The 27,229-nt window shown below is 44.3% G+C and overlaps 1 protein-coding gene across 1 annotated transcript in view; it reads left to right on the top strand.

Annotated features, from left to right (window-relative positions):
* Window positions 1–26,325, top strand: part of HDGFL3 (HDGF like 3) — a 53,861-nt gene extending 27,536 nt beyond the window's left edge. The window contains exons 2-6 of the mRNA XM_008251043.3: window positions 9,623–9,699; window positions 12,809–12,947; window positions 13,284–13,442; window positions 15,600–15,746; window positions 25,120–26,325. Coding sequence (XP_008249265.2) covers window positions 9,623–9,699; window positions 12,809–12,947; window positions 13,284–13,442; window positions 15,600–15,746; window positions 25,120–25,125 — 528 coding nt within the window. The 3' untranslated portion in view covers window positions 25,126–26,325. The remainder of the gene's footprint in view (window positions 1–9,622; window positions 9,700–12,808; window positions 12,948–13,283; window positions 13,443–15,599; window positions 15,747–25,119) is intronic.
* Window positions 26,326–27,229: the final 904 nt, after the last annotated feature.

Raw genomic sequence — 27,229 nt, 5'->3', positions numbered from 1 at the left:
CCAGCTCCAGACTTAATGTAGACGCTGGCTGGCAGCAGTAATGATTCAGGTAATTGAGTTCCTGGCTCCCAGCTGCAGCCTGAACCCAGCCCTGCCTTTGTGGGCATTTGGGGAGGGAAGCAGTGGATGGGAGCCCTGGTGCTCACTGGCTCGCTCTCCCCTCTCTCCGCACTCTTCACTCTTCTCTCCTGTCTCTCTTGCCTGCCTTTCTCCCACTCCTTTTCCCCTTCTCCCCCCTTCTTTGCCTCTCAAATAAATGATTTTTTAAAGAGAAAGGGAAGAAGAAAAAGGAAAGTACTGTGTGTTAGATTACCTTGGGTTAGATTAGAATAAATAGATAAATATCATCTTGGAATTGTACAAATATTGTTTTAATAGTGTTTTTGAAATATTTGAAAGGCTTGCAGAATTAAAAATGAGGTATTTGAATTGTAAATTCAACTCATATCATTGCTGGTCCCATGTCATTGCTAGTTTGGTGGATATCCTTCCTAATGAATACACACACAGCTCTATGGAGTTACTTTTTTTTATTCTGTAGTTTGCCTTCTTTCACTTCCTTTATATGTACTAGTTTTCTGAGTCAGTACTGTAGATCTTGGCTGTGTGATATGCAGTAGTATACACCATAACTGAGCCATTCTTACACTGATGGCCCTTTTAGTTGCGGCTGCTTTTGGCAGGAAAGCTCCAGTGAACATCTTGGATTGTTTATATACGTATGTTTTTATTTCTCTAGGATAAATTGTTTCCTAGAAGTGAATTGTTAGGGCATGTGCATGTAGATTTTGAATTTTATGGTATATACAGACATGTCAACTTCTTAAATGCTTGTAGCAATTTATCCTAACAGTAATCATTTTTGTGGATGACTATTTCCCTCCACATACTACTAGGCAGATTTCTAGCTTACAAAAATAATTGAGGGGCCAGTGTTGTGGTGGAGCAGGTTAAACCACCGCTTGCAGTGCTAGCATCCCACGGGGGAGCCAGTTCAAGTCCCGACTGCTCCACTTCTGATCCAGCTCCCTGCTAATGTACTTGGGATAGCAGCCAGCAGACGATGGCCCAAGTACCATCCATATAGGAGACCTAGATAGAGTTCTGGGGTCCTGGCTTCAGCCTGGCCCAGCCCTGGTCATCATAGCCATTTGGAGAGTAAACCAGCAGATAGAAGATCTCTCTCTCCTCTCTGTCTCTCTCTCTCCTCTCTGTGTCTCTCTCTCTCTCTCTCTCTCTCTCTCTCTCTTTCTTTCTCTGTAACTCTGCCTTTCAAATAAATATATAAATCTTAAGAAAGAAAAGAATTCATTAAAACCACAGAAGTAATTCTAGGAAAGACAGGGGAGAGTTTTTGGTAATCTCAGAAGCAAGATATAAACCTGTAAGCCACACAGGAAAAAGATTAATAGCTTTTACTATATAAATAATAATTTCTGGGGCCAGCACTGTGGTGTAGAAGGTGAAGCTTCCACCTACAGTGTTGGCATCCCATAGGGGTGCTGGTTCAAGTCCTGGCTGTTCCACTTTGATCCTGCTAATGTACCTGAGAAAGCAGCAGAGGATGGCCCAAGTGCTTGGGCCCCTGCTCCTATGTGGGAGACCAGGAGGAGGATCCTGGCTCCTGACTTTGGCCTGGCCCAGTTCTGGCTGTTGTGGCCATTTGGATAGTAAACCAGCTGATGGAGAGTGCCTGCCTCTCCTTCCCTCCCTCTCTCCCTCCCTCCCTCCCCCTCTGCTTTTCAAATGAATAAATCTTAAAAAACCTTAATTTCTGCTAGAAAATTCTGCAAATGAAGTCAAGTCAGTGAATGGGAGGGGATGTTTGGAATATGAAATAGAAAAAGGGCCGAGCTGTGTATACACGTGCACAGTCAGCGTCCGTGATTTCCACATCTTCAAGACCAGAAATATTCAGAGCGAGCCTTTAGCCAAGCTGTGATGCCTGCATCTCATATCAGAGTAGCAAGTACCCAGCTCTGCTCCTGAATTGAGCTTTCTGCTCATGCAAATCACAGGATACAGCAGTGATGAGTAATTGGGTTCCTGCCACCCATGTGTGGGGGAGACCTGGATTGAGTTCCTGGCTCCACTCTGGCCCAGCCCCTGCCTTTCTGGGCTTTTGGGAAATAAACCAACAGATGGGAGCTAGCTCACTCGCTCTCTCTTCCCAAATTAAAAAAAAAAAAATCAGAAAATGCATCCATACTGAAAGTATACAGGGACCAGCTTTGTGGTAAAGCCACCACCTGCCGTGCCAGCATCCCATATGGGCGCCAGTTCTGGTCCCGGCTGCTCCACTTCCGATCTCTGATATGGCCTGGAAAAGCACTAGAAGATGGCCCAAGTCCTTGGGTCCCTGCACCCACATGGGAGACCCAAAAGAAGCTCCTGGCTCCTGGCTTCGGATTGTCACAGCTCCAGCTGTTGTGGTTATCTGGGGAGTGAACCAGGAGATGGAAGACCTTTCTCTCTCTCTCTGCCTCTGCCTATCTGTACCTATGATTTTCAAATAAAATAATAAATCTAGAAAAAAGAAAATATGCAGACTATTTCTGTCATTATTTCCTAAACAATGCAGTATCACAACTGTGTATATGTATTAGGTATTACAAGTAATCTAGACATGATTTAAAATCTAAGAGAGGGTGTGATAGAGGATTGCATAGCTTATATATTAATATGCCATTTTGTATAAGAAACTTCAGCATCTACAGATTGTGATACCCACAGAAAATCCAAAACCAGTCTTCTGTGCATACCAAGAGATGTATAAATAAAGTGATATAATAAAATGAGCTTTTGGGGCCGGCGCCGTGGCTCACTTGGTTGGTCCTCTGCCTGTGGCGCTGGCATCCCATATGGGTGCCAGGTTCTATTCCAGTTGGTCCTCTTCCAGTCCAGCTCTCTGCTGTGGCCCAGGAGGGCAGGGTAGGATGGCCCAAGTGCTTGGGCCCCTGCACCCGCATGGGAGACCAGGAGGAAGCACCTGGCTCCTGACTTCAGATTAGCGCAGCGCTGGCCCTAGCGGCCATTTGGGGAGTGAACCAATGGAAGGAAGACCTTTCTCTTTGTCTCTCTCTCTTAGTGTCTAACTCTATCTGTCAAAAAAATAAAATAAAATGAGCTTTTACAGATCAGTAGCAGATGAGCATGACACAATAGAAAAATAGTATTGGATATGAAAAAGCAGTTTACAGAAAGTATAATATAAATAATTTATTACTTGAAAAGATGTACAACATGTACAGTTAAGAAAGTGCAAGGGGCTAGTGCAGTGACTCACTTGGTTAATCCTCCACCTGTGGCGCCAGCATCCCCTATGGGCTCCGGGTTCTAGTCCCAGCTAGGGCACCGGATTCTGTCCCAGTTGTCCCTCTTCCAGGCCACCTCTCTGCTGTGGCCCGGGAGTGCAGTGGAGGATGGCCCAAGTGCTTGGGCCCTGCACCCACATGGGAGACCAGGAGGAATTACCTGGCTTCCAGCTTCGGATCAGCGCAGCGCCGGCCGTAGCGGCCATTTGGGGAGTAAACCAACAGAAGGAAGACCTTTCTCTTTGTCTCTCTCTCTCTCTCTCTCACTGTCCATAACTCTGTCAAATAATTTTTTTAAAGAAGTGCAAATTAAAGGCCTATTTTTCACACAGCAAATTTAGAAAAGAAATTTATAATACTCGTCATGAGTATCTAGAGATATAGGGACTCACATATTATTGGTGGGAATATAATTGATGCAATCCCTGTGATTGGCAAGTTTGAAGTTATTTTTTAAAGTATTTTTTGAGATTTATTTGGATTAAATTTATTTATTTGAAGGGTAGAGTTCCAAACAGTGAAAGGGAGAGTCAGAGAGAGGTCTTCCATCTGCCGGTTCACTCCCCAAATGGCTGCAACGACTGGAGCTGAGCAGATCCAAAACCAGGAGTCAGGAGATTCCTCCCGGTCTCCCACGCAGGTGCAGGGGCCCAAGTGCTTAGGCCATTTTCCACTGCTTTCCCAGGCTATACCAGAGAGCTGGATCGGAAGAGGAGCAGTCAGGACTAGAACCAGCACCCATATGGGATGCTGGTGCCACAGGTGGAGGATTAACCTACTGTGCCACAGTGCCGGCCCCCAAATATGTACATATTTTTAAAAATCAGCTCCAGCTTATAATGAAGCATGAAAGTTTTCTATTTCATCTTAATTTGTTGACTAAACAATCTGTTGATTTTATAACTTAAAGAATATATCCAATTTATTATAGTACCTCATCCTTTTTAACCTGCTCATCTACCTATTTTAGCAATATATTAGTATAAAAATTTCAGACATACAGAAAAATTTAACATGAAAGTGAACACCCATGTGCATGCCACCTAGATTCTATAATTCGTATCTTACCAAATATGCTTTATCAAATTTCTGTCCACCTAGCAATCTTCAGTCATCCATCAATCCATCTTATTTTTATATTTTAAAGTCAATTTCAGAGATTAATGTATTTCATCTCTAAGCTCTTCAGTCTGAATTAAGTTAGCTAGATTTATTTACGCTTTGAAGTAAAATTTTCATACAGTGAATGCATAAATGTTAAGTGTTTTTATTTGATGAGTTCTGACAAATTTATATAGTCCAAAACCCTATCAAGATATGACATATTACCATCACCCGCAGAAAAGTCTTGGTCACCTCCTACAGCTTCCCCCAGAGGTAATCACTGTTCAGATTGTTTAACTCTGCGTTAGCTTTTCCTGTTCTGGAACTTCATTTAAGTGAAATCACACAATATGCACTCTTTTGTGTAAGGCTTCTTCTTTCTTTCTTTCTTTCTTTTTTTTTTTTTTTTTTGACAGGCAGAGTGGACAGTGAGAGGAAGGTCTTCCTTTGCCGTTGGTTTACCCTCCAATGGCTGGCGCGCCGCAGCCAGCACACCATGCTGATCTGAAGCCTGGAGCCAGGTGCTTCTCCTGGTCTTCCATGCGGGTGCAGAGCCCAAGCACTTGGGCCATCCTCCACTGCACTCCCGGGCCACAGCAGAGAGCTGGCCTGGAAGAGGGGTAACCGGGACAGAATCCGGCGTCCCAACCGGGACTAGAACCCGGTGTGCCGGCGCCGCAGGCGGAGGATTAACCTATTGAGCCACGGCACTGGCCAAGGCTTCTTTCATTTGGCATGTTTTTTAGATTCATCTATGTTATTGTAAATACTCGTTCACCATTCATTTTTATTACTGAATAGTATCCCCTTTTATGAATGTACCGCAGTTTGTGTAGGCATTTTCACGTTAATCGACACCTGGGCTAGTCCAGCTATTCTGACTATAATAAATAAAGCTATGTGCTTATCCTTAAGTAAGTCTTTGTGAGGACATATGCTGTCATTTCTTTTGGATAAGTACAGTGTAGTATGTTAAAAGACATCCATGCTAGACAGCACTTCACACCTATTAGAATGGTTGCAACGAGAAAGACTGGCAATTGTTGATTAGGATGTAGAACACCTGAGACTCGTAGTTTACTTGAGGGAGGATGAAATCAACCAAAGTCTGGCAGTTTCTTAGAAAGTTAAAAATGTACCTCCACTATTATCTTGTAATCCTCCTTGGTATTTACCCAAGAGAAAGGCAGTACATATCCACAAAAAGAAGCATACAGAAATGTTGATGGCACATTTTGGTGATGTTACCTCCTAACACAAAAGCTGGCAGTCATGCAGGCGTTCATCAGCAGGAGACTGAGGCAGTGGACTACTACTTGGCAATATACAAGAGTGAACTGCTGATACAGTCTGGATTCACCTCAAACACATGAGCACGAGAAGCCAATGACCAGCCAGTGTTCTTACTGTATGATTCTTTTTATTTTGGTTCAAGGACTTAGAAAAGTGATTATAAGGATAGGAAGAACCTAGTAGGAAGTAGAGGGAAACTTGCTGGGATGACTTAGATGTTCTGAACAGTACTTGAATGGCTGACAGTTATAGGGGTATATGCATTTATCAGATTGTCGTAAAATATACATTTAAGTGCATTTCACTATAAATAAATTTTACATCAACAAAAGTGAAAATAAACTCTAAATAAGGAAGTATATTTTATGCCTATTCAAAATTGAACCTATGTGGACAATTGCTTAGAAAACTGATGGGATTAAAAGGGATTTAGGGTAATATGCTAGATTTCTATACAACTCAATTTAAAATTCTTTTAGAATTCTAAAAGAAAGTGAGAATGGGATGGAGGGAAGGATGAAGAGGGAATGTACAAGAATGAGAATATCCCATTGAGACTTAAATAAGATCTCATGCGACAGTCATAAACCGGAATCTCTCATTGATTAACCTGAGTTCTTGTTGGAGACTGGCTCTCTGCAGATGTACCAGGAGAATGAATTAATTCCCCATATGCATTCTTCTTCCAGAAGCAGCAATGTACATTTTAATGAGGGGCCTCAGTATCTGGCCTGTCCCTACCAGATGCTACCATAAGTGAGAAGTTCTAAGTATATCAAGACATTTCACAATTATTTATTACTCCTCGGAAATAAAATGTCAATGTTTTTCAAGGTTTTATCAAATCAAAATGTCTTTCACTATGAAATTGATCAGTCAACCAGTAGGTGATGATTTTTGTATACTTTAGGGACTGATATTCCAAATACCTTTTTTAAAAAAAGATTGATTATTTATTTGAAAGGCAGAGCTACAGAGAGGCAGAAAGAGGGAGAGGGGGGTCTTCCATGTGCTGGTCCACTCCCGAAATGGCCACATCGGCTGGAGCTGTACCAAACTAAAGCCAGGAGCCTGGAGCTTCTTCCAGGTCTCCCATGTGGGTGCAGGGGCCCAAGGACTTGGGCCATCTTCTGCTGCTTTCCCAGGCCATAGCAGGGAGCTGGATCGGAAGTGGAGCAGCCGGATCTCAATATGGGATTCCAGCGCTGCCGGTGGCAGCTTTACTCACTACGCGACAGCTGTGGCCCCCCTTACAGTAAATTTCTTGACTTATTTGTAGATTTTCTCTTTGTCTAAATTCATTTTTAGAATAAGATCACAAATTTGGGTCTTCTTCATTCTAGTTCACCATACTTTGTACACTTTTTTTTTCTTCTTCATTCTAGTTCACCATACCTTGTACACTTTTTTTTTCTTCTTCATTCTAGTTCACCATACCTTGTACACTTTTTTTTATATTTCTATGACTTTATTTATAGTTTTTTTTTAACTTTTATTTAATGAATATAAATGTCCAAAGTACAGAATATTGATTACAATGGCTTCCCCCCCATAACGTCCCTCCAACCCACAACCCTCCCCTTATTCACTCCCTCTCCCCTTCCATTCACATCAAGATTCATTTTCGATTCTCTTTATATACAGAAGATCAGTTTAGCATACATTAAGTAAACGAAGTTGGTGGGTTTCCTGTGCCATCCTTTCCCAGTAACTGTCCCCCCCCCAAAAAAAAAAAGAGTCCTCATTGGCATACTCAGAGACAAGTTTGCTTGCCCTCATTTTCTTCTCTTATGCATGGAGACTGCTGTATACTGTATCTTCATAATAGTGTTTCCCGGTAATTTGTTACTGAAACTGTTCCATAGCTGTCCTCTCTCTTCCCCCTCACAGCTGGAGGTTCTCTCCCTATGCCAGTGTAGAGGTTGTCAGATCTTGAGTCAGTCAGGAAACCTTGGTCCTGCTGTCTGCCGTCTGTTGTTTGCTCTGTCCTGTTACTGAAGCCTGGAATAAATGTTCCTAGTAGTAGATTCGATATCCACTGTTCCAGCTGTAGAGCTAGACCCCACCCCATGGCAGTCCTTACACCTGCTCACCACTTCTCTTTTCCCTCCCCTGCTCTGTCTCCTTGTCTCTGTGTCTCACACACACACACACACACACACACACACACACGGCATAACCCCACGGAGACTAGACTTAGGAACTTCATCCCTTCAAGGAATACTGATTTCTCACCTGTTAGTTATCAGGCACTGCTTCAGGCAGTAGGGTTACAGTGATAACCAACCAAGTCTCCCTACCCCCCACCAATGGAGAGCATTTTAATGTCCAGAAACAAACATATACTCAATGTCAGGAAAATGCTAAGAATAAAAATAAAGCAGGATAGGGAATAGAAAATGATAGGGAAAGAGGTGCTATTTATAAAGGCAGAGCGACAGAGAGGGAAGGAGGGAGGGAGAGATCTTCCATCTGCTGGTTCACTCCCCAAATAACTGCAGTAGCCAGGTCGGCCAGACTGAAGCTAGGAGCTGGGAAATTCAGCCAGGGGCTCAAGTACTTGAGCCATCTTTACTGCTTTCTCAGCTGTATTAACAGGGAGCCATATTAGAAGCAGAGCAGCCAGATCTGTAACCAGCACTCTGATATTGGAAGCTGGCATCACAACGGCAGCTTAACCCAGCTTGCCACAAAACCAACCCCAAGAGGTGCAATTTTAAAGTTAGGTTATAGAGGAAGTGTCTGATTAAGTGATATTTGAGTAGTATTTGAATGCAGTAAGGGTTCTGAGGGAAGACTTTGCCTCGGGGGGAACTTTGGTATCCATGCTGATCTCCCTGGCCCTTTGTACTTCCTGCCCTCCACACCACACCACCCCCAGCTACCATTTGAATGAATGAAAACACCGAGTTACTACACATACAAGCTTGAGCCATTATGTGGAGTCCTGTGCCTGTATCCTGATTAGATTACCCTGATAGTGCCACCAATTTGGGCTCCCAGCTGACAGGAAAGAGGAATGGAGGAACAGAGCTTGGCAGTGGAAGGTTTTTTGAAGCCACAGAGGAGTAGCTCTTTCTCTGGTGCCTCTGATAGCTGAGTAACAGTAACAACTATATCATTTATTAAGCTCCTGATTGCATGCCAGGGATTCTAAACTGCCCTTCAGTTGATGACCATAGCCACCTTATAAGAAGGATGTCACTGGGGCTGGCGTTGTGGCTTCGCGGGTGAAGCTGCTGCCTGCGAGGCCAGGAGCCTGGAACTCCGTCCAGGTCTCTCACGTGGGTACAGGGGCCCAAGCACTTGGGCAGTCTTCCACTGCTTTCTCAGGCCATTAGCAGGGAGCTGGATTGGAAGCGGAACATGCAGGACTCAGAACTATCACCTGTATGAGATGCCGGCTGAAACTGTACACCACAATGCCAGCTGAGTTAGGAGAAAGACTTGTACTAGTCCAGGCAAGAGATGACATCGTTTAATAATTTCCTGACATTTCATCAAGTTAATTTTCCATAGTTCTGCTATCTTACCACATTTATGTTTCTACGGACATGAATGTATTTGGTATTACTCAAAAAAAAAAAAAGTTACATCTTATTCATTCTTTTTAAAATTCTTATTCTGAATTACTTCACTAGCACAGTTTCCCAGGACTAATTCTTTTGGGTCAAAGGAAATTAGTAGTTTTGGCTCCTGCTTATGAATTATCATAATTGCTTATAATTAGCTTAGAGTATGGACATCCATGTAGTGGGCCAGATGTGACCTTTAGAATCATTTTGTCAGGTTAAGCAAAACTGAAGATTTTGATTAGAATAATTTTATTTTGAAATTAGCAATAAATTAACAGAACAGTGTTTATATTGTGTTTCTAGTAACTGTTTTCTAACGAAATTTATGTTTAATAGATTGATGAACTCCCAGAGGGAGCTGTGAAGCCTCCAGCAAACAAATACCCTATCTTCTTTTTCGGCACCCACGAAACGTAAGTTAACGAAGTAAAGTTTCCACAGCTGTAACTTGACTCTGCTAGACTTCACTGTTTATAGACTATCTGCAATGTCTTACGTGTTGTCAAAAATCATATAGTCACACAAATCACTGACCTAATGCAATACTTTTCTTAATAGGAAGACTTTTCATCATTGTTAACGATCAGGGCAGAGCTGGGCATCCGCCCGCGGTGCTCTGATGTGGGACATGGGGGTCTCAACCATGTCTTCGTCACAGGCCAGACGCCAGCCCGCACTTGTTTTAGAATAGCTCTGGCAACAGCTAGAACGTGATAACATGGCCAGTTGTCAGTCATTCCTGGAGGGTGATAGTAAAAAACATATCGTTTATTTGTAAGAAAGACATGTGTCTCCTACATCCAAAGGTGGTATAAGGGATGAGATATAAATAAGGAAGGCTGGAAATGACTAAGTCTTACGTTAGAAAAGCGTGACCATTAATCCCAACTCTTGTGGCACTATTGGAGCATAGACGTGCTCTGGCTAGCACCGGTGGCTGACGTGAACACAGGCAGCTTACCTCGCGGTGATTTCCTGTAGGTAGAGTCAAAGGCTGGGAAGGTCGGAAGCCGCAGTCTAATCATTCCTGACAGATCCCTCTCAGTGAAGCGTCCACAGATAGCGTTCATTTCTTTGTCACATTCAGCTGGTGAAGTAGGACTTTGACGTGTTTGTGATGAAAATGTTCACAGGTTATTTCTGGGTTTAATGTGATGGAATCAAGCTGACGGAGCAATTAAAGGTCAACAGTAAGAAAAGGTTTGGTGATTCTTAAACAGCTCTGGTGTCAAAAAGCTTCCACGAGTGTCTGTCAACTTGAAGTGTTTGATCAGCTGGACAATGTAAATTATCAATACTGAGGCCCATTAAAATGGAATTTATAAACTTGTAAACCTGCTGTCTGAAGCTGTCAATATCAGCTGTTTGCTGATGGTTTCCAAGTGTGTGTTTCCAGCTCAGACCTTCCCCCTAACTCCAGATTCATCTTTCCAGCTGCCCACCTGATACCTTCGCTCGGATAGCTAACTGGAATTTCAAACTTGACATTCAAAACTGAGCTTTTTACCCCTGCATCTTACCCTCCCCCAAATCTTCCCATCTTAGTAAATACCAACTCTGCTCTCATTTCTGACTCTAAAACCTTGGAGATGCCCTTAGTTCCACCTTTTCTTCACATGCCGTGTTCAGCACATCTACAAACCACTGGGCTCTCGACGATGAAGTCAGGATCCAGCCACTTACTGGTGGCCTCACTGCTTATACTCTGCTGCAAATCACCGGCCTGCTTCAATAGCCTTCTGGGTGGTCCTCCTGCCTCCACCCCATGACCCAGTCAGTCTGCTCAACACAGCAGCCAGAGTGATACTAGTTTTAAGCCTCATATCATTGCAAAACCTTTGTAGTGGCCTCCAGTGTCCTGCGTCGTCTGTACCCCTATCTGGCCCACTCCTCACTGCAGGCACAGTGGCCTGGCTTTCTCAGACACATGAGGTAGGCTTTCTGCCGCCTCACAGCTTCTGTATTTGGTCTCTCTGCAGCCTCTTCCCCACCTCGGTGTATGGGTTGTACCTTCACCTCCTTTAGTTAATTACTTGGATATCTTCTTGGTGAAGCCTCTCCAGCTCTGTGTACCTAAAATTGTAAAATCACCCCTCCTTCTCTGGTGTATGTATGCAGTGACTTATTTTAGCACACTGTATATTTCACTTCCCTTTGTTATCATCCATACTCCTGCCCCTCCCACTAGAACGCCTGTTCTGTGAGGGCAGAGATGTTTGTCTCTGTTTCCTGCAGCATCTCCAGCAGCTCTGGAATCATGTCTTGACATGGAGACGTTCAGTTAATATTTTCTGAATGATGAGTGTAGCTCTGTTTGACATGTAAGCTTGAGGGGCTCCCTCAGTCACTCCACCCCCATAGTCTAATGCTGAAGATGCTAGCTGGAGTGCTCAGGTCTGTTAGCCAGGATTTATGGAAATAATAGTGAATAAAGATAATGATGTGGTATGTAGAGTTAGAACTCTTGTATTCCAATGTTCATAGATAGATAGGTAGCTAGATAGATAGATACAGGTATTTTAAGATTCAGTTATTTATTTGAAAGAGTTACAGAGAGAGTGGAAGGTCTTCCATCCATCGATTCACTTCCCACGTGGCCACAACAGCCAGAGTTGGGCCAGGCCAAAGCTAGGAGCTTCATCCAGTTCTCCCACATGGGTGCCAGGGGCCCAAACACTTGGGCTTTCTTCAGCAGCTTTTCCCAGGCTATTAGTAGGAAGCTGAATTGCAAGTGGAACAGCCAGAACACAGACCTGCACGCTTACGGGGTGCTGGTGTCACAGGCAGTGGCTTTGCCAACTGTGCCCTAACACGGGTCCCAGTGTTAATATCTTTAATTGTAAATCTCACAAAGCCCTTACCTATGTTAAGATTAACATAGCTATATCTTAGTTTAAATGATATACATGGTCGAAGTAAACATAAAACAAAGAAGATGTTGGTAATTTAACAGTAAAATTGGGCCAGAGTTGTGATGCAGCAGATCAAGCCGTCATCTGCGTCTCTGGCATCCCATTGAGCGCCAGTTCAGGTCCTGGCTGCTCTGCCTTCTGATACAGCTCCTGCTAATGAGCCTGGGAAAGAAGATAGCCCAAATATTTGGGCCACTGCCACCCATGTGGGAGACCCAAATGGAGTTCCAGGCTCCTGGCTTCCTCCTGGCCCAGGCCCTGCTGGTGCAACCATTTGGAAAGTGTACCAGTAGGTGTAAGATCTCTCTTTTTCTCTCTGTCTCTCCCTCTTTCTCTCTCTCTAACTCTGCTTTTCAAATAAATAAATAAATCTTTTTTTAAAATAATAAAAGTAAAATCAAAGTAGTGCAACCTAGTAGTATTTTCCACCTGTCCATTTTTTCTGAAGTATGTATCTAAAACATCTTGATATGTGCCTAACTTAGAAGGATTCCCTTTAATTTAAATTTGTTTACTGTAATATGCTCTGACACCTTAATTGATACTGATATTTAAATATCTTACATCTGAAGTTCAGCATGTCAATTCTATTTTTAATATATCTCTGCAGTGCATTTCTAGGTCCCAAAGACCTTTTTCCATATAAGGAATACAAAGACAAGTTTGGAAAGTCCAACAAACGGAAAGGATTTAATGAAGGATTATGGGAAATAGAAAATAACCCAGGAGTAAAGTTTACAGGTTACCAGGTAATGGTTTAGTTTACTTCGTTGTCACTGACTGTGTCTCAACCTTTGGTTTAAATTTTTCATCAGCTCTGTTACATGTCCTTTGTATTAAGTCACCTTGCATTCATTTGAAGTGAGAATTCTTTTTGGCCCCAGTGTCATGTTGGGTTAGATGTAACTCTTTTACTGACAAGAGTTCAAGTCAAGTGACCGCTGGAATATTGACTTTGATAGCCCTTTATTTTAAAAACCTTAAGAGGAAGCTGAATGCTATCAAATTAAAATTGAGTGATTCCTTTCAGTCTGCTATTTTATTTTCAAAAATACAATTTTAGCTGGTGTTTTATTATTTCGTAGGCAATTCAGCAACAGAGCTCCTCGGAAACGGAGGGAGAAGGTGGAAATACTGCTGATGCCAGCAGTGAGGAAGAAGGTGATAGAGTAGAAGAAGATGGAAAAGGCAAAAGAAAGAATGAAAAAGCAGGCTCAAAACGGAAAAAGTCATACACTTCAAAGGTTACTGCGGCGCTGCCTGTTGTTGTTGACGTTGCATGCATGTTCACTGAGAGTTTCCGGATAATTTTTCAGTTTGTTCGTAGGGACTAGGTCTGTGGAATTTCTTACCTCTAAAGAAGACAAGCAGAGGGAATAGGGCAGGTCACCTTAGATGTCGGGGTAATGTGGCTGTTGACGCTTTCGGGCCGATTTGGCCTTGAAAATACTGCCTGCTCGTTGGAGGAGGACTGCTTCAGTGGAAGACAGATGAGTAGCTCTCCCTAGAATGGTACCCTCCAGAGGAGTTGGGAAGGATTTAGAAATACAGGAGACACGATATGATTCGATGCTGTGTCTGTGTGCCAGATACGTAGATTCTTACTTGTTTTTCTGCCTGAGAGAATGTGCTTTGGGTTTTTTATTTATTCCGTTTTTACAGCTTCTAATCAGCTGGTCTATGACAAGCACTGTACAGGGTTGCAAATGCAGCGCATCCCTCCCCTCATGTAACTTAGAATAGGATGGGAGAACCGCAGTAAACCTGAGTGAATGCAAGTTGCGGAAGGGCCAGGCAGGCCCTGAACGGGAGTGGGGAGAAACAGAATACGGGACCTCTGTTAGATAGGGTTGCCAGGCGTTTCTGCAAAGGTGAGTTTATCAGACCTGGAGGAAGGGTATGCAGGCAGAGGCAGGGGCAGGGTGCAAAAGTCCAAGGTGGGTAGAGTGTGAAAGTTCCTAAACAGAGAGGAGGCAGGTGCGGCTGGAGGATTATAAACAAGGCAGGAGGCAAAGGCCAAGTAATTCGGACACTCAGGGCTTATCAGGGAGTTTGGATCTTATTCCTAATGTAACCATAACCAAAGCTTTTAAACAGAAGAGTAACATAATAGATCGAAAGTCTAGGTTTTTCATATAGTCATTCAAAACTATGAGGTTGTAAAAAGCTTTCACGTTTTAGAAACTGAAAGCAAGATAAATAGATCTTTGAAGACCAGAGATCTGTACAGGTTTCACACTATTGGGTCTGTCACACAATTAAATACATAGATAAAAATTATTTCCATTCAGATTCTTGTTTTTAGAGGCTGCATATACTTAGGAAACTTGAGACAAACAGCTACCAAGAGTTTGTCAGACTACTTACGTTTTATTTTGGCAGTCTATAAAATCCCCCCAACTGGCATACCGGTAAAAATTGTATGAATACAGCATTATTTTCTGTGCACCTATTGAAAAATACATGATGCCTTGAGTGAGGATAAAGTTTGCAAATGACAACAAAATAGAATTTTTTTTCCTATCAAATTGTACATTCCACTAAAATTATTTTTAGGCTGATTTTATAAAACACTTTGTACTTCACTTGAACAGCCACTTGAATTTTGATAGTATTTAATTTACAGTTGCCTGCTGAGCTTCTGTGTAATGTCACTACTTGCACATTTAGTAGTATGGGAGGGGGCTTTTCAGTGCCACTGTACAGCCCAGAAGTAAGGGGCAATGAGGGAGTAAAGTCACGCTTCACTTCCTAAGGCTGATCTGTTTTAAGTTGAAGGGTAGTTTCCTTCGCTTTCCTTCGAGGTTGTATCTTCCATGATCACTTAAGAACCGTAACATTATAAATATCAACTACGTACCCTAGCACAGTGGTTCTCTGACCATCACATGCATCAGAACCCCATGGACAGCTTGCTCACATGCGTCGTGGTGATACTCACCCCTCAAATTTCTGTTTAGACGTCCAGCATGGAGTCTAGGAATCAGAAGGGACTGGTTCACCAGTATAACCTTGGGTTCTTAAGTAACTATAATTTAAAAGATGAAGGTTAGCTTATGTAACACGTGATCAGGAATAGTAAGATGGCGTTCTATACCTTTCCCACGCTCGTGTTTATTCATTGACAGTGTTCTGGATGCATGAATATTTCCTGCGTTTAATATCACACTTCTAGAAAGGACTAAGAGGTCATCTAGTCATCTGCGCAGCCTTTCTAGCTGGCCAAACTGAGCCCCAGTGCGGTGAAAGGACTTGTCCAGTGTCACTTAGCTCACCCTTGCACACTGCATGTGTGTCAAGACAGAGACTGGATGCGAGTCAGCTGCTTCTCATCTCTTGCTTACATGTGTGCATTTGTAGTTCTCCTTTGACCCTGACCTTTAACTTGTCTAAACATTTAGAAATCCTCTAAACAGTCAAGGAAATCTCCAGGAGATGAAGATGACAAAGACTGCAAAGAAGAGGAAAACAAAAGCAGCTCTGAGGGTGGAGATGCTGGCAATGACACAAGAAATACAACTTCAGACTTGCAGAAAACCAGTGAGGGGGTAAGGATATGCTTATAATTTATTTCCTATTAAATTAGAAGACCTTTTGCTTCAGAACCAGCATCCTCGTCTCAGCATTATTAAACACTGTGTTGGCAAATGGAGACGTGTTCTCGGCCTGTGCTATGTGAGTACATCCACTCATAGCTCCTGCGTAACTGATTGGCTGCTTAGAGTGTGAGAATAAGACAGCAGAACAGGAATTACACCTGCCGTCAATTTGGAGCTCTGTCTGCAGGTTTGTTCCTTTTAAACTAATTGCAGCAATGTCAGAGTCTTTTAAAAGTGAGGTGTAAAATACTGAAATTATGAAACTGGACAGCTGTGTTTCTCTTATCACAGAATTGAAGATAAGTTCAAAATAGAGTATTGCGTATCACCACTTCTTTCCCAGAAGTATGTGTAACCTCATAATCCACGTGAACTTTAAATAATTAAGTATTCAAGGAATATTAATACTTGAAATAACTATAGGGTCAAATTTATCTAATTTAACTCATTAACTTTTCGTAACTTCAAAGCTACCGGCAAGTCTACCTTAGGAACAGTGTTAATGTAGGCAGAGTTTTCACCTAGCAGTTTCCACACATCTTTTCTCTGAATAGCTGGACAGTGTCAAATCATTTTCAAATAGTAAGCCATGAAATATGTTGCTACTAGCCGTCTGTCCAACTCCAGATTCAGCTGAGTTCTTGCCTATTGGAGTTGGTCCTGTCCACTTCTCAGCTGTTTCCTGCTTCATCCTAGTTATCTGAAATGACTGTCAAGTAGTGGGAGCCTAATTGCTGTCTGACCTTTGACCCTCACTCTGTCCTCCGCCTGTCTTCTTCCACTCCTGGCGTCTCCCCAGCACATGTCCTCTGTCCTTGCCTGCAGCCTTCCCAGGACACACACCTGCTGTCTATCACTGAGGGCTTGAATACCTGCTCGCTTGAGTTTTTTCTTATCCCACCTGCTGTCTTCATCCCAGGTAGCTTCAATATGCATGTAGCAAACACGCCCACAATTTCCGTCTCCTTTACTACCAAATTTATTTCTAGTGCACTTCTGTGACACACGAAGTTATTCTACAGCCAGAGTGCAGTCCATGGAAGAGCAGCATCAGTATCACATGGGAGGGAGCTTGTTAGAAATGCAAATCTCAGGCCCAGCTCCAGACCCCAGACAGGAATTATAATCTGCGTTTTAACTAAATCCCCGAGTAAGTCATACGCACGTTAGCTCCAGGAGCACTCATCTGTACCTTGGCATTGCCAGGATCTAGCTCGTGCTCACCTGCTTGTCCCTCCTGTCCGTTGGCTTGGTCCCTGTCCCCTGTGCCTCTAGACAGTCCCAGGTTTCCCCCTGTTGGAGACCTACCTCCAGCGATCTGTCTCCCTCCTCACTTTCTCTTTATCTCTAACCTTCTTAGAAGACTGCTGTTTTCCCCCAGTCTCCCTGTCCTTATCTCCTCCGATTCATGACTTGTAACCCATTGCGTTCCTTTCTTCCCTGACAGCTGCTCTGAAAGGGCCCAGATACTGCCAGACCCAGTTGCTCCTTTAATCTTTGTCTTTACCTCTGTGGCACTTAATACTGTCAGTCACTTTCTCCTCCTCTCTCCCCGTCTGCTTTGTCTGCCTGTTCCTGCTGGTCTCTTTCCAGAGCCCCTTTCTTCCATCCACCTTTGCACACTTCTCTCCTCGGAAAGCTTGCTCTGTGTGTCTTACCTCTCATGTGGTCTCAGCTAGTATACATTACTGTCTATCTCCTTGTTTTAATTTTTTTAAAGATTTATGTATTTGAGAGGCACAGGTACAGAGAGAGATAGGGAAAAACAGAGAGGAAATCTTCCATCTGCTGGTTCACTCCAAATGGCCACAACAGCCAGAGCTGGGCCAATCTGAAGCCAGGAGCCAGTAGCTTCTTCCAGGTCTCCCCATTGTGCGTGCAGGGGCCAAACACTTGGGCCATCTTCCATTGTTTTCCCAGGCCACAGCAGAGAGCTGGACCGGAAGAGGAGCAGCTGGGGTGAGAACCACTGCCCATATGGAATGTCGGTACCACAAAGGCAGAGGCTTAACTTGCTGTGCCACAGCACTGTCCCCACTGTCTATTTCCTACAGTGTAGATGTATTTTTCTAACGGCTAGTGAAACTGTTTCTTTTTCTTTTTTTTAAAGATTGATTGATTTATTTCAGAGGCAGAGTTAGAGAGAAGGAGAGGCAAAGAGAAGTCTTCATCCACTGGTTCACTCCCTAAATGGCCGCAACGGCCGGAGCTGGGCCAATCCAAAGCCAGGAGCCAGGAGCCAGGAGCTTCTTCCAGGTCTCCTATGCGGGTACAGGGACCCAAGCCCTTTTGCCTTCCTCTACTGCTTTCTCAGGCCATTAGCAGGAAACTGGATTGGAAGCAAAGCAGCTGGGATTCAAACCAACATGTATATGGGATGCTGGCACCGCAGGCGGAGGCTTAACCTGCTTCGCCACAGTGCCGCCCCGAAACCATTTCTACTCTAGTAGATTGAAAGCACCTCGGAAAACAGCTGGTGCTGGAGACAGCAGCGGTCCCTGTGGCTCGTGCCGCGTAGATGCTGTGAATGCCCTCCCTTCAGCTCACACACAGCCCAGTGGGCAGGTGCCGCTCGTGTCTCCATTTTGTAGCTGGGGAAGCTGGGGTTAAAAGAATTGACCCAGGCGCACCACTAGTAGAAGCCAGTGGGAAAGCAAGAGCCTGAGATCCTCTTCTATCTTTAACCTGTTTTTAGTAAGATATTTATTAAATGCAAGGGGACGTACACACACACACGTATGTAAAAGAGCATAGTATCAAAGTGAACGCCAGCGGCCCTATCACACACCCCAAGAACTGAAACAACAGCTTGTGTGGGTTCACATGTTCCTTCCATCCCAACTTTCTGCACAGAGATGAGCACCACTGTTAGATGTGTATTACTTGCTTTCATTAAAAAAATGTTTTTTAAGGTTTGTTTATTTTGAAAGAGTTACCAAGAGAGAGGTAGAGACAGAAAGAGAGAGATCTTTCATACTCTGGTTCTCTCCTCAGATGGCCACAATGGCCGAACCAGGCGGAAGTCAGCTCTGTTTGGGTCTCCTACATGGGTGGGTCAGCTTCCACTGCTTTTCCCAGGCCGTTAACAGGGAGCTGGGCTGTCAGTGGGGCAGCTGGAAATCAAGCTGGCACCCATATGGGATGGCGGTGTTGCAGGTAGTAGCTTTATCTGCTGTGCTACAGCGCTGGCCTCCATTTTAAAAATGTTGGCCCAGGGACCAATGCTGTCGCACAGCAGTTTGAAGCCCCAGCCTACAGCACCAGTGTCCCATATGGGCACCAGTTCAAGTCCCAGCTGCTCCATTTCCAATCCAGCTCCCTGCTAATGCACCTGGGAAAGCAGCAAAGGATGGCCTGAGTCCTTGGCGGCTGCTGCACTCAGGTGGGAGACCCGGAAGAAGCTCCTGGCTCCTGGCTTTGGGTTGGCTCAGCTCTGGCCATTGCAGCCATTTGGGGAGTGAGCCTGTAGATGGAAGACCTGTCTCTGTCTCTACCGCTCTCTGTAACTCTTCCAAATAAATAAATCTTTTTTTAAAAAAATGTCAGCCCATACCTCACATATAGGTGTATACAGTATATGGGGGTGCTTCAGAGGGTTCATGGAAAAATGGAATTAAGACATAAGCTTATTTTGATGCAAGACATTTTTTAATTCTGTACAGTCTTTCATGATACACATTTTCATGAACTTCTTGAAGGCCTCAAATACACGGACTCCGAAACTACAGCAGTAGTCGCTCCATCTTTCCATGCTGTGTGCTGCTCGGTGTTGGGAGTGTACCACAGCCTATTTATCAGCTCTCCGCCGAGGGGCGTTTGGTGTGTTTCCAGCGTGGTGCAGTCAGGAGCTGTGGTAGGCAGCCCCTGCTCGTTAGCAAGTGCACATGGAGGAGAGTTCCCAGAGGGCATGTAGCAAGAAAAGAAGGGGCTGTCCTGAGTGTGTGGCTTTAATCCTGCCAGATAATGCCAAGTTATTTTTCTTTAACAGTTGGACCAATTTATACTGCCACCAGCAGTGTGTCAGAGCTTTCTGCGATTAACCTGCATTATCAAGACTCTTCAGTTTTTGCCAATGTAGTAGGTCTTGTGAAGTGTTAATTTGCAGTTCTCCAGCCATGGTGAGGAGGAGTCTCATCTCTTTCCATGGTTTTTGACCACCCCTGTGTCCTGTTTTGGTCAGTGCTTGTTTTACGGTTCTGCCCATTTTCCTGTTGGATTTTTTTTTAAACTCATAAGGCCTGTCGATTCTGACTAACAAGGATTTTCATTTGCCCTTCAGTGTCTGAAGTTTGTGGCTTCTCTATTCAATTTCTTTCTGACCTTTATAGAAAATAGACTGTCTTAATTTTATTGTCTGCTCTATCAAACTTTTCTTTTTATGGTTAGCATTTTTCTGCCTTGTTTAAGCAAAGCATTTGAACCATTGCTGTTTATTGACTCATCCCTCCTTGCTTGCCTCTCTGAGCTGCAGCGTCATCTGTTATATATCCATGGGTCTCTCTCTGAGTTCTCTCTCCTGTTCCTTTGGTCAGTGCCACGGTCTCTTCATGATAGCAGTTTTCTAGCGAGTGCTAGGATCCCACAGGGAACGTGGCCTCAAACTGTGTAGCCATGGTCCGGGACAGAGGTCCCGAGGAACTTTTCTTGAGAGAATTTACAGCTCTTAGAATGATCCAAGTGAGGAGCTGTCACACAATTATAATGTACTGGAAAAAAGTGCTGAAACAGTGAATTTCAGAAGGCAAAAAGACATAAAAGTCGTTCCGTGGCAGGCAGGGGCACCATATTTCATCCATTGCAACAGGATTGGCAGAGTATTTGGGGATACAGAGACATGTGTGGATACTTGGGGTGGAACACATAAAAGTTATCTGATTACTTCCATTTCCTTAGGAGACAAAGTCAGCATTTGAGAGTAAGAACAGGAAGAAGTACTGGAAGTTTCAAGAGAGAGGAAAATGTACAAAATAGTCACTTAAAAGCAGAAGAGTGCATGGACTTGGGAAATGAAGCTGAATTGGCAGGCAGCAGTAGGGGCCCACTTAGTGGTCATGACGGTACAGTGAGAGCAGTGGGACGTGGTCAGTGGGCGTGCTGGCACAGTGAGAGCAGTGGGATGTGGTCAGTCAGTGGTCGTGCCGGCACGGTGAGAGCAGTGGGTCTTGGTCAGTGGGCGTGCCAGCACGGAGAGAGCAATGGGGACTTGGTCAGTGGGCGTGCCGGCACGGTGAGAGCAGTGGCTCTTGGTCAGTGGGCGTGCCGGCACGGAGAGAGCAGTGGGGAGGCTGTGTGTGTGCTGCAGGTGTGTTCAGTTACACAGGGAGTCAGAGAGCTGAATTTAACTGGAACTGAAGCTTACCCCAAGAGAAAGGAGTTTGAAGCCAGGGGATTGAGAAGCGCAAGAAAGTTATTGTAACAATGGACCAGAGCATCCAAAATACATAAAAAAGAAAAAGGTAGACTTGAGGAAGAGACTGGATCAACAGATTGTAAATGTCAAAGAATTAGTGGAGTTGGAGTATAAGATAGAGTGAGCTAGGGACCGGCGCTGTGGTGCAGTGGGTTGAGGCCCTGGCCTGCAGTGCTGGCATCCCATATGGGCGCTGGTTCAAGTCCCGGTGGCTCCAGTTCCGATCCAGCTCACTGCTAGTGCACCTGGGAAAGCAGCAGAGGATGGTCCAGGTCCTTGGGCCCCTGCACCCACATGGGAGACCCAGAAGAAGCTCCTGGCTCCGGCCATTGAGGCCATTTGAGGAGTGAACCAGCAGATGGAAAACCTCTCTCTCTGTTTTTGCCTCTCTATAACTCTTTCAAATAAATAAAATCTTTAAAAAAAAAACAAAAAAACAAAAAAAAAACAACTACAGACACAGGTGATGATAGAAGAGTGAGCTGTTCGAATCAAATTATGGAAAGTCGCAGCAGTTGGTGGTAACGGTGTGGGTGTATTGGTATAGTGAGTAGAATCACTCTTCATCATGTGAGTGTTTAGGAAACCAGCCGCAGTTAGAACAAGTTGGTGAGTGGAATATCTTGGAAGTTCACGTTGGGAATGTTGGAGATGTTCGTGGCTAACTGTGACTTCCACTGGGCTAGGGGCAAAGAGGCGTTGCGGGGAGGAGGGGGTGGGCGATGAGGTCATAAAAGCGCATGCGCAGAGCTCCCAGGGGCTGAGAGCCCGGGCAGGGGCGGGTGCTCTGGAGCCCATCTTCTGGCCTCGGAAGCAAGCGAGGATGAAGGACGTGCAGGTGAAGAGCCTGACGTCCCAGGCAGGTGGTGGTGGCTGAGGCTGAGCGCTGCAGGGGAGGGAGAATTTCCACAAGGGCACCCTCTTTGCCCCCACAGGAATCCCGAGGCAGAGGGGCAGGCTGCCTAATCCAGAGCACCTTGGAGCCCCCCTCTTGCCTCTCGTGGATACAAAGTTAGAGGTGACTAGAACACCAAGCACTAATGGGCTTAGGCCTGCTGTATTGGTTATCTGTTGCCGCATAAAAGATTACCCTAAAACCTAATGGGCTTAAAGGAGCGTTTGTTAACAGGGCAACTGGCCTGGTGGCCCAGGCACTGGCTACGACGCACATCCATATCAGAGCACCTGGGTCTGATGCCCTTTTCAAGTCCTGACTCCTGACTCCAGCATCCTGCTAATGCAGACCTTGGGAAGCCAAGATGATGGCTCAGTTGACACCGTCGCTGCCGCCCATGGGAAAGACCTGGATGGACTTCCCAGCTCTGGGCCTCTTGAGGCACTGGGAGAGTGAGCCCGTAGATAGGAGTGCTCCCTCACACTCCTTCTCCCTCCACAAAAACAAACGAGGATGCTGGTTTGGACCCACATTCCACATTAGAGAACCTGGATTCAGTTCCTGGCTCCAGCTTCCTGCTGATTAGCAGGCCCTAAGAGGCAGTGGTGATGCTTCATATAATGTTGGGTTCCCAGCACCCATGTACTCTAACACTGAATTGACCTGAATTGAGTTCCAGACTCCTGGTTTCAGCCCCAGCCCTGTCCCAGGCTGTTGGGGGCATTTGGGGAGGAAACCAGCGGATGGAAGCACCCTTGCATTCTCTTGCTCTCAAATAAATGTTTTTAGAAATAAATTGAAAGCAGCACTCACTATGTTGTCTTTCCTGTGGATGGGGGTCCAGGCAGGTACAACTGCGCGTCCTGTGTCTCGGCTTCTCCCAGATGCAGCTAGCCGTCAGCAGAGGCTCAGATCAGGGCGAGGCTCAGCGCGCCGCTGGGGTGGCGCCTCTTCCAGGCGCACTCAAGGAGTTGGAAGTCCTTCCAGATAATTATGGATATTACTATTTGATATTACGTAAATTCTGTAAATAGTAATTTCTTAAGAGTTAGTTGCAGTGTGCCATCTGAATTTTTTGTATTCTGTTAAAATCCACTGGGCTCTCTGGCACTTTGAATAGCTTTTACCCATTTGGAAGATAATGGTTTGCTGTTATACATTTCATTATCAAATATTTTTAATGTTTTTTAAATATTACCACCTGTCTTTTCAAAAAAGTCTTTTAAGTGTTGGGAAGTTGTCACTCATGAAGGATTCAAAATTCTGATTTTCACTTAAACACTCAAATTCTATCATTGGCAACAAATACTGTCAGTTCTTTTCCTTGAATAGGTCGCTTTATTTTTACAAAGCGCCAAATACCTAAGTCTAACTGGCCATATTGAGCATCATTTTTTCACATGAAATTGGTGCTCCATGTACCCTGTGAGTCTGCGTCTCATAGTGCCTGCTTCCCGCCAGCCTGCAGTCTCCGAGGGAATGGGATTGGATTCTGCAGCCATTCCCTAGGGTGCATGGCACAGCGCGTGCTGACCGGCGCAGGATGAGCTACTAATGGCAACTGAGAGGCAGACAATTAAAACACCATGTCCAGACTACCTGCCATCATGAATTAACAAGTTAAATTTTTCAGTACATAGATGTAGTGATATGGTGCCAGAGTTTGTTGGTTTTTGTTTGTTTGTTTGTTTGTTTTGACAGGCAGAGTGGACAGTGAGAGAGAGAGAGAGAAAGGTCTTCCTTTTTGCCGTTGGTTCACCCTCCAATGGCCGCCACGGCCGGCGCACTGCGGCCGGCACACCGCGCTGATCTGAAGGCAGGAGCCAGGTGCTTCTCCTGGTCTCCCATGGGGTGCAGGGCCCAAGCACTTGGGCCATCCTCCACTGCACTCCCTGGCCACAGCAGAGAGCTGGCCTGGAAGAGGGGCAACTGGGACAGAATCCGGTGCCCCGACTGGGACTAGAACCCCATGTGCCGGCGCCGCAAAGCAGAAGATTAGCCTATTGAGCCGCGGCGCCGGCCGGTACCAGAGTTTTTAAAAATCTGATTTTATAATTAACTTTTACAAGCATCCGTTTTTCTATTCCCCCACCCACAGTACCCATTGAGTGTTTTTGTTAATAAATAATTAGGAGTCGCTGGGCACTGCACTTCGCAAGTTCACAGGTTTTAAGTGATTTTTTTTAAGATTATCTTTCTCATTTTGGGAGAGACAGGGAAGGCTAAAAAACATTTCTGTCATCTTGAGGGGCTAGAATGATTTATATACAGAATAGGATAGGTTTGGCTGTCTAAGTGAGAACATTCCCATGAGTGCGCATGCACGTGCTTAAACACAAGTTCATCCACTTTAGTGGAAGAAAGAACGGAAACAGGCTGTTTTCTGAAAAGATGTTTGGGGCCTGAGTTCGCATTCATTCATCCCATGAGAGTGTTACTGGGGAGTTTGATATAGTTGGATTAATGATGAGGAAAACAAAAATAGGATACCTTTGGAGAAATATAACCTGACTCCATTTAAAGTGGGTCCCAAATTCAAACACATTACTTCATGAAATGGAATATTTACATTTTATTTCACCTTATAATTTTTTCAAAAGCACGAAGTCAGACTTTATAGATCTTTATTTGGTTAACTCCTGACACGACTAATCAGGTTGTAAATATTTTGAAGACTAACATGTGTGCACTCCAAGTGCTTCTTCAGTTTTGTGCGGCTTGCCTTTCTGACACCATAGTCCCCACAAAGATGGCTTAAGTCCATTTCCCCGTTAACTCTGTGTGTCCCAGCAACAGGCGCAGAATGCACACGACTGCCCTCCAGACAGCGAAGTTTAGTATTTCCGTTCGCGTTCACAGGTGTTAAGCCCTAGAAGCTCTCGCTACGTGTTGTTGATGCTGCAGTGCGGACGAACATCTCAGAAAACCTGGTTTTATGTTCTGTGGGTGCGGGTAGCCCCCATTGCTAGTTCCCTACATCATCTAAGGGTTTATTTTCTCTCTCTCTTTTTTTCCAGACCTAACTACTAGAATGAATGCTGCATATTAAGAGAAACCACAAGAAGGTTGTATGTTTGGTTGTCTGATATTCTTGGATTTACTATGAACCAATACATAGTCGTTGTTGTTGTTGACAGAACCCCAGTTTGTATGTTCATTATTCACATTCCTGTTTGTGTTTGGGAAACAAAAGACATTTTAGCCTTTTTTAAGGTTATTGACTTCATTTCATGTTATTTGGCTGCATGAGGTTGCCCTTAACCACTAAGGATTGTCAGGATTTTTTGCACAGACTCATACATGTCTAGGATCCTTTGACCAAGGCAGTTATGTCCTCCGTTTTCCTGCCTTGGCCCACCATCACCAAACACTTTATTAAATATTAATTTGCATTTTTTTAGATTACCACTCAACATAATGCATAAGGGTGGGATTTCCTCTCTTTAATGAACCCAGGAACTAATTCCTAGATACATAACATTGGTATATTGAAGAAGAATTAAAATTGTCCTTCAGTTTTGAGGCCATGTGTAAAGTTTAACCACATTGTAAAATACCTATTCTGTATTAGAAATAGCTAGTTGACAGCTTATACTTCTCAAGACTCATGTTGTTATGTACACAAACTGAGTTTCTGTATGTGAAGTTAGTGAGTCTCTTTGTGTTACTCCAAAATAAAGGCAATGATCTATTTTTTCCCAGTGCCAACACAATTTGAGCTGATCACTCAAGGTGGGTCCTTCCATTTTACAGCTGTAATGAGCAGCAGCCCTGTGGGAAACCAGACAGAACACTGACTTTTAAATATAGACTTTTAAAATGAACTGTTTTCTTTTGGAACTAGAGGTAGAATAGTTAACATTCATCGACAAACCATTATTATGTGTACATTATTGTTGCTATTGTGATAATAGAGAATTTTATTTATTTTTATGCCAGCTTATATTGTGAGAACACATTTAGTCAGTTTGGTTTTATCAATCCTATTATGCTTGTCCTTGGAACATCTTTCTCGTATTCCAGGTTTGTAGTTGAAAAGTTTACTGTAAAAAAAAAATCAAAAACAAAAAAATGTATTGTTTTTACAGAATAAATTTATTGGAATGTGTACTGGGAGTAAGATTTGAGGCTGTAAACAACTAAGTTAGTGTGATTTGGCTTCATATATGTAATGTGAGGTATTAATGTAATTCATATATTAAAGCAAAAATTGTTAACAGCAAGTTGACGGTAGAATCAAGTGCAGGTGAGGCTTTTCTTTTTCTTTTTTTAAAACACTCTGGATTCTTGCCTATTTGGAAACACTTGGGGGGCTTACGGGAGATTATTACATGATTTGCCCACACGTGTAAGAAAATCTGTACCGCTCAGTGGGCCTGCATTCACACATTTGCCGTCATCCGTGCATTCGTTTATATCCCATTTGATTTTGGTCTGCGTATCTTGGTGAAGAGCTAATAAACAGCATGAAGGTAAAATGGGAGAAGATGTTGAAGCTTAGGGCCACGATGAGGATGGTGACAGCCCAGGGTGTGAACGCGCCAACGCACTGAACCACACCAGCGACACTGAGGAGGCAACTGTCCTTGTGGTTTGTTTCTCTCATTTAGCAGATATTTTCTCTATTAAACACAATTCCAAATATGGGAAGTTCGCTAACAGATAAGAGGGATGCCGGTCCAGCTCTTTTTCTTGAAAATGTGCTTTTTGATTTTGAATGGCTTCAATTTATTTTGAGACTAATGAAAATCAGTTCACCAAGGGATTCTTCATCGCTCACACTGAAACATAGGAGAATGTAGAAGACACCTGAGAGACAGACAGACAGACAGACAGGGCTGCATTCGCTGGCCACTCCGCAGGCGCCCACAGCTGGCAGGGCTGGAGCCAGGAGCTGGGAAGTCTCCAGGTCTCCACGAGTGGCAGGGACCTGAATACCCGAGCATCACCACTGCCTCCCCAGGGCTGCGCTGGTGGGCGGCGGGGTCAGGAGCCAGAGCCAGGAGTGAAACCCAGGCACTCCAGGGGGACGGGCATCCTGGTCACTAGGCCAGATGTGCCCCCCCCCCCCCCCCCCCGACGGCGTCTTTGAACTGGGCTATGTAACTGACAGATTTACTTAAACAA

This window comes from Oryctolagus cuniculus, chromosome 12 (assembly GCF_964237555.1).
Source record: "Oryctolagus cuniculus chromosome 12, mOryCun1.1, whole genome shotgun sequence".
Lineage (NCBI taxonomy): Eukaryota > Metazoa > Chordata > Mammalia > Lagomorpha > Leporidae > Oryctolagus > Oryctolagus cuniculus.
This window is presented reverse-complemented; position numbering and strand designations above follow the sequence as displayed.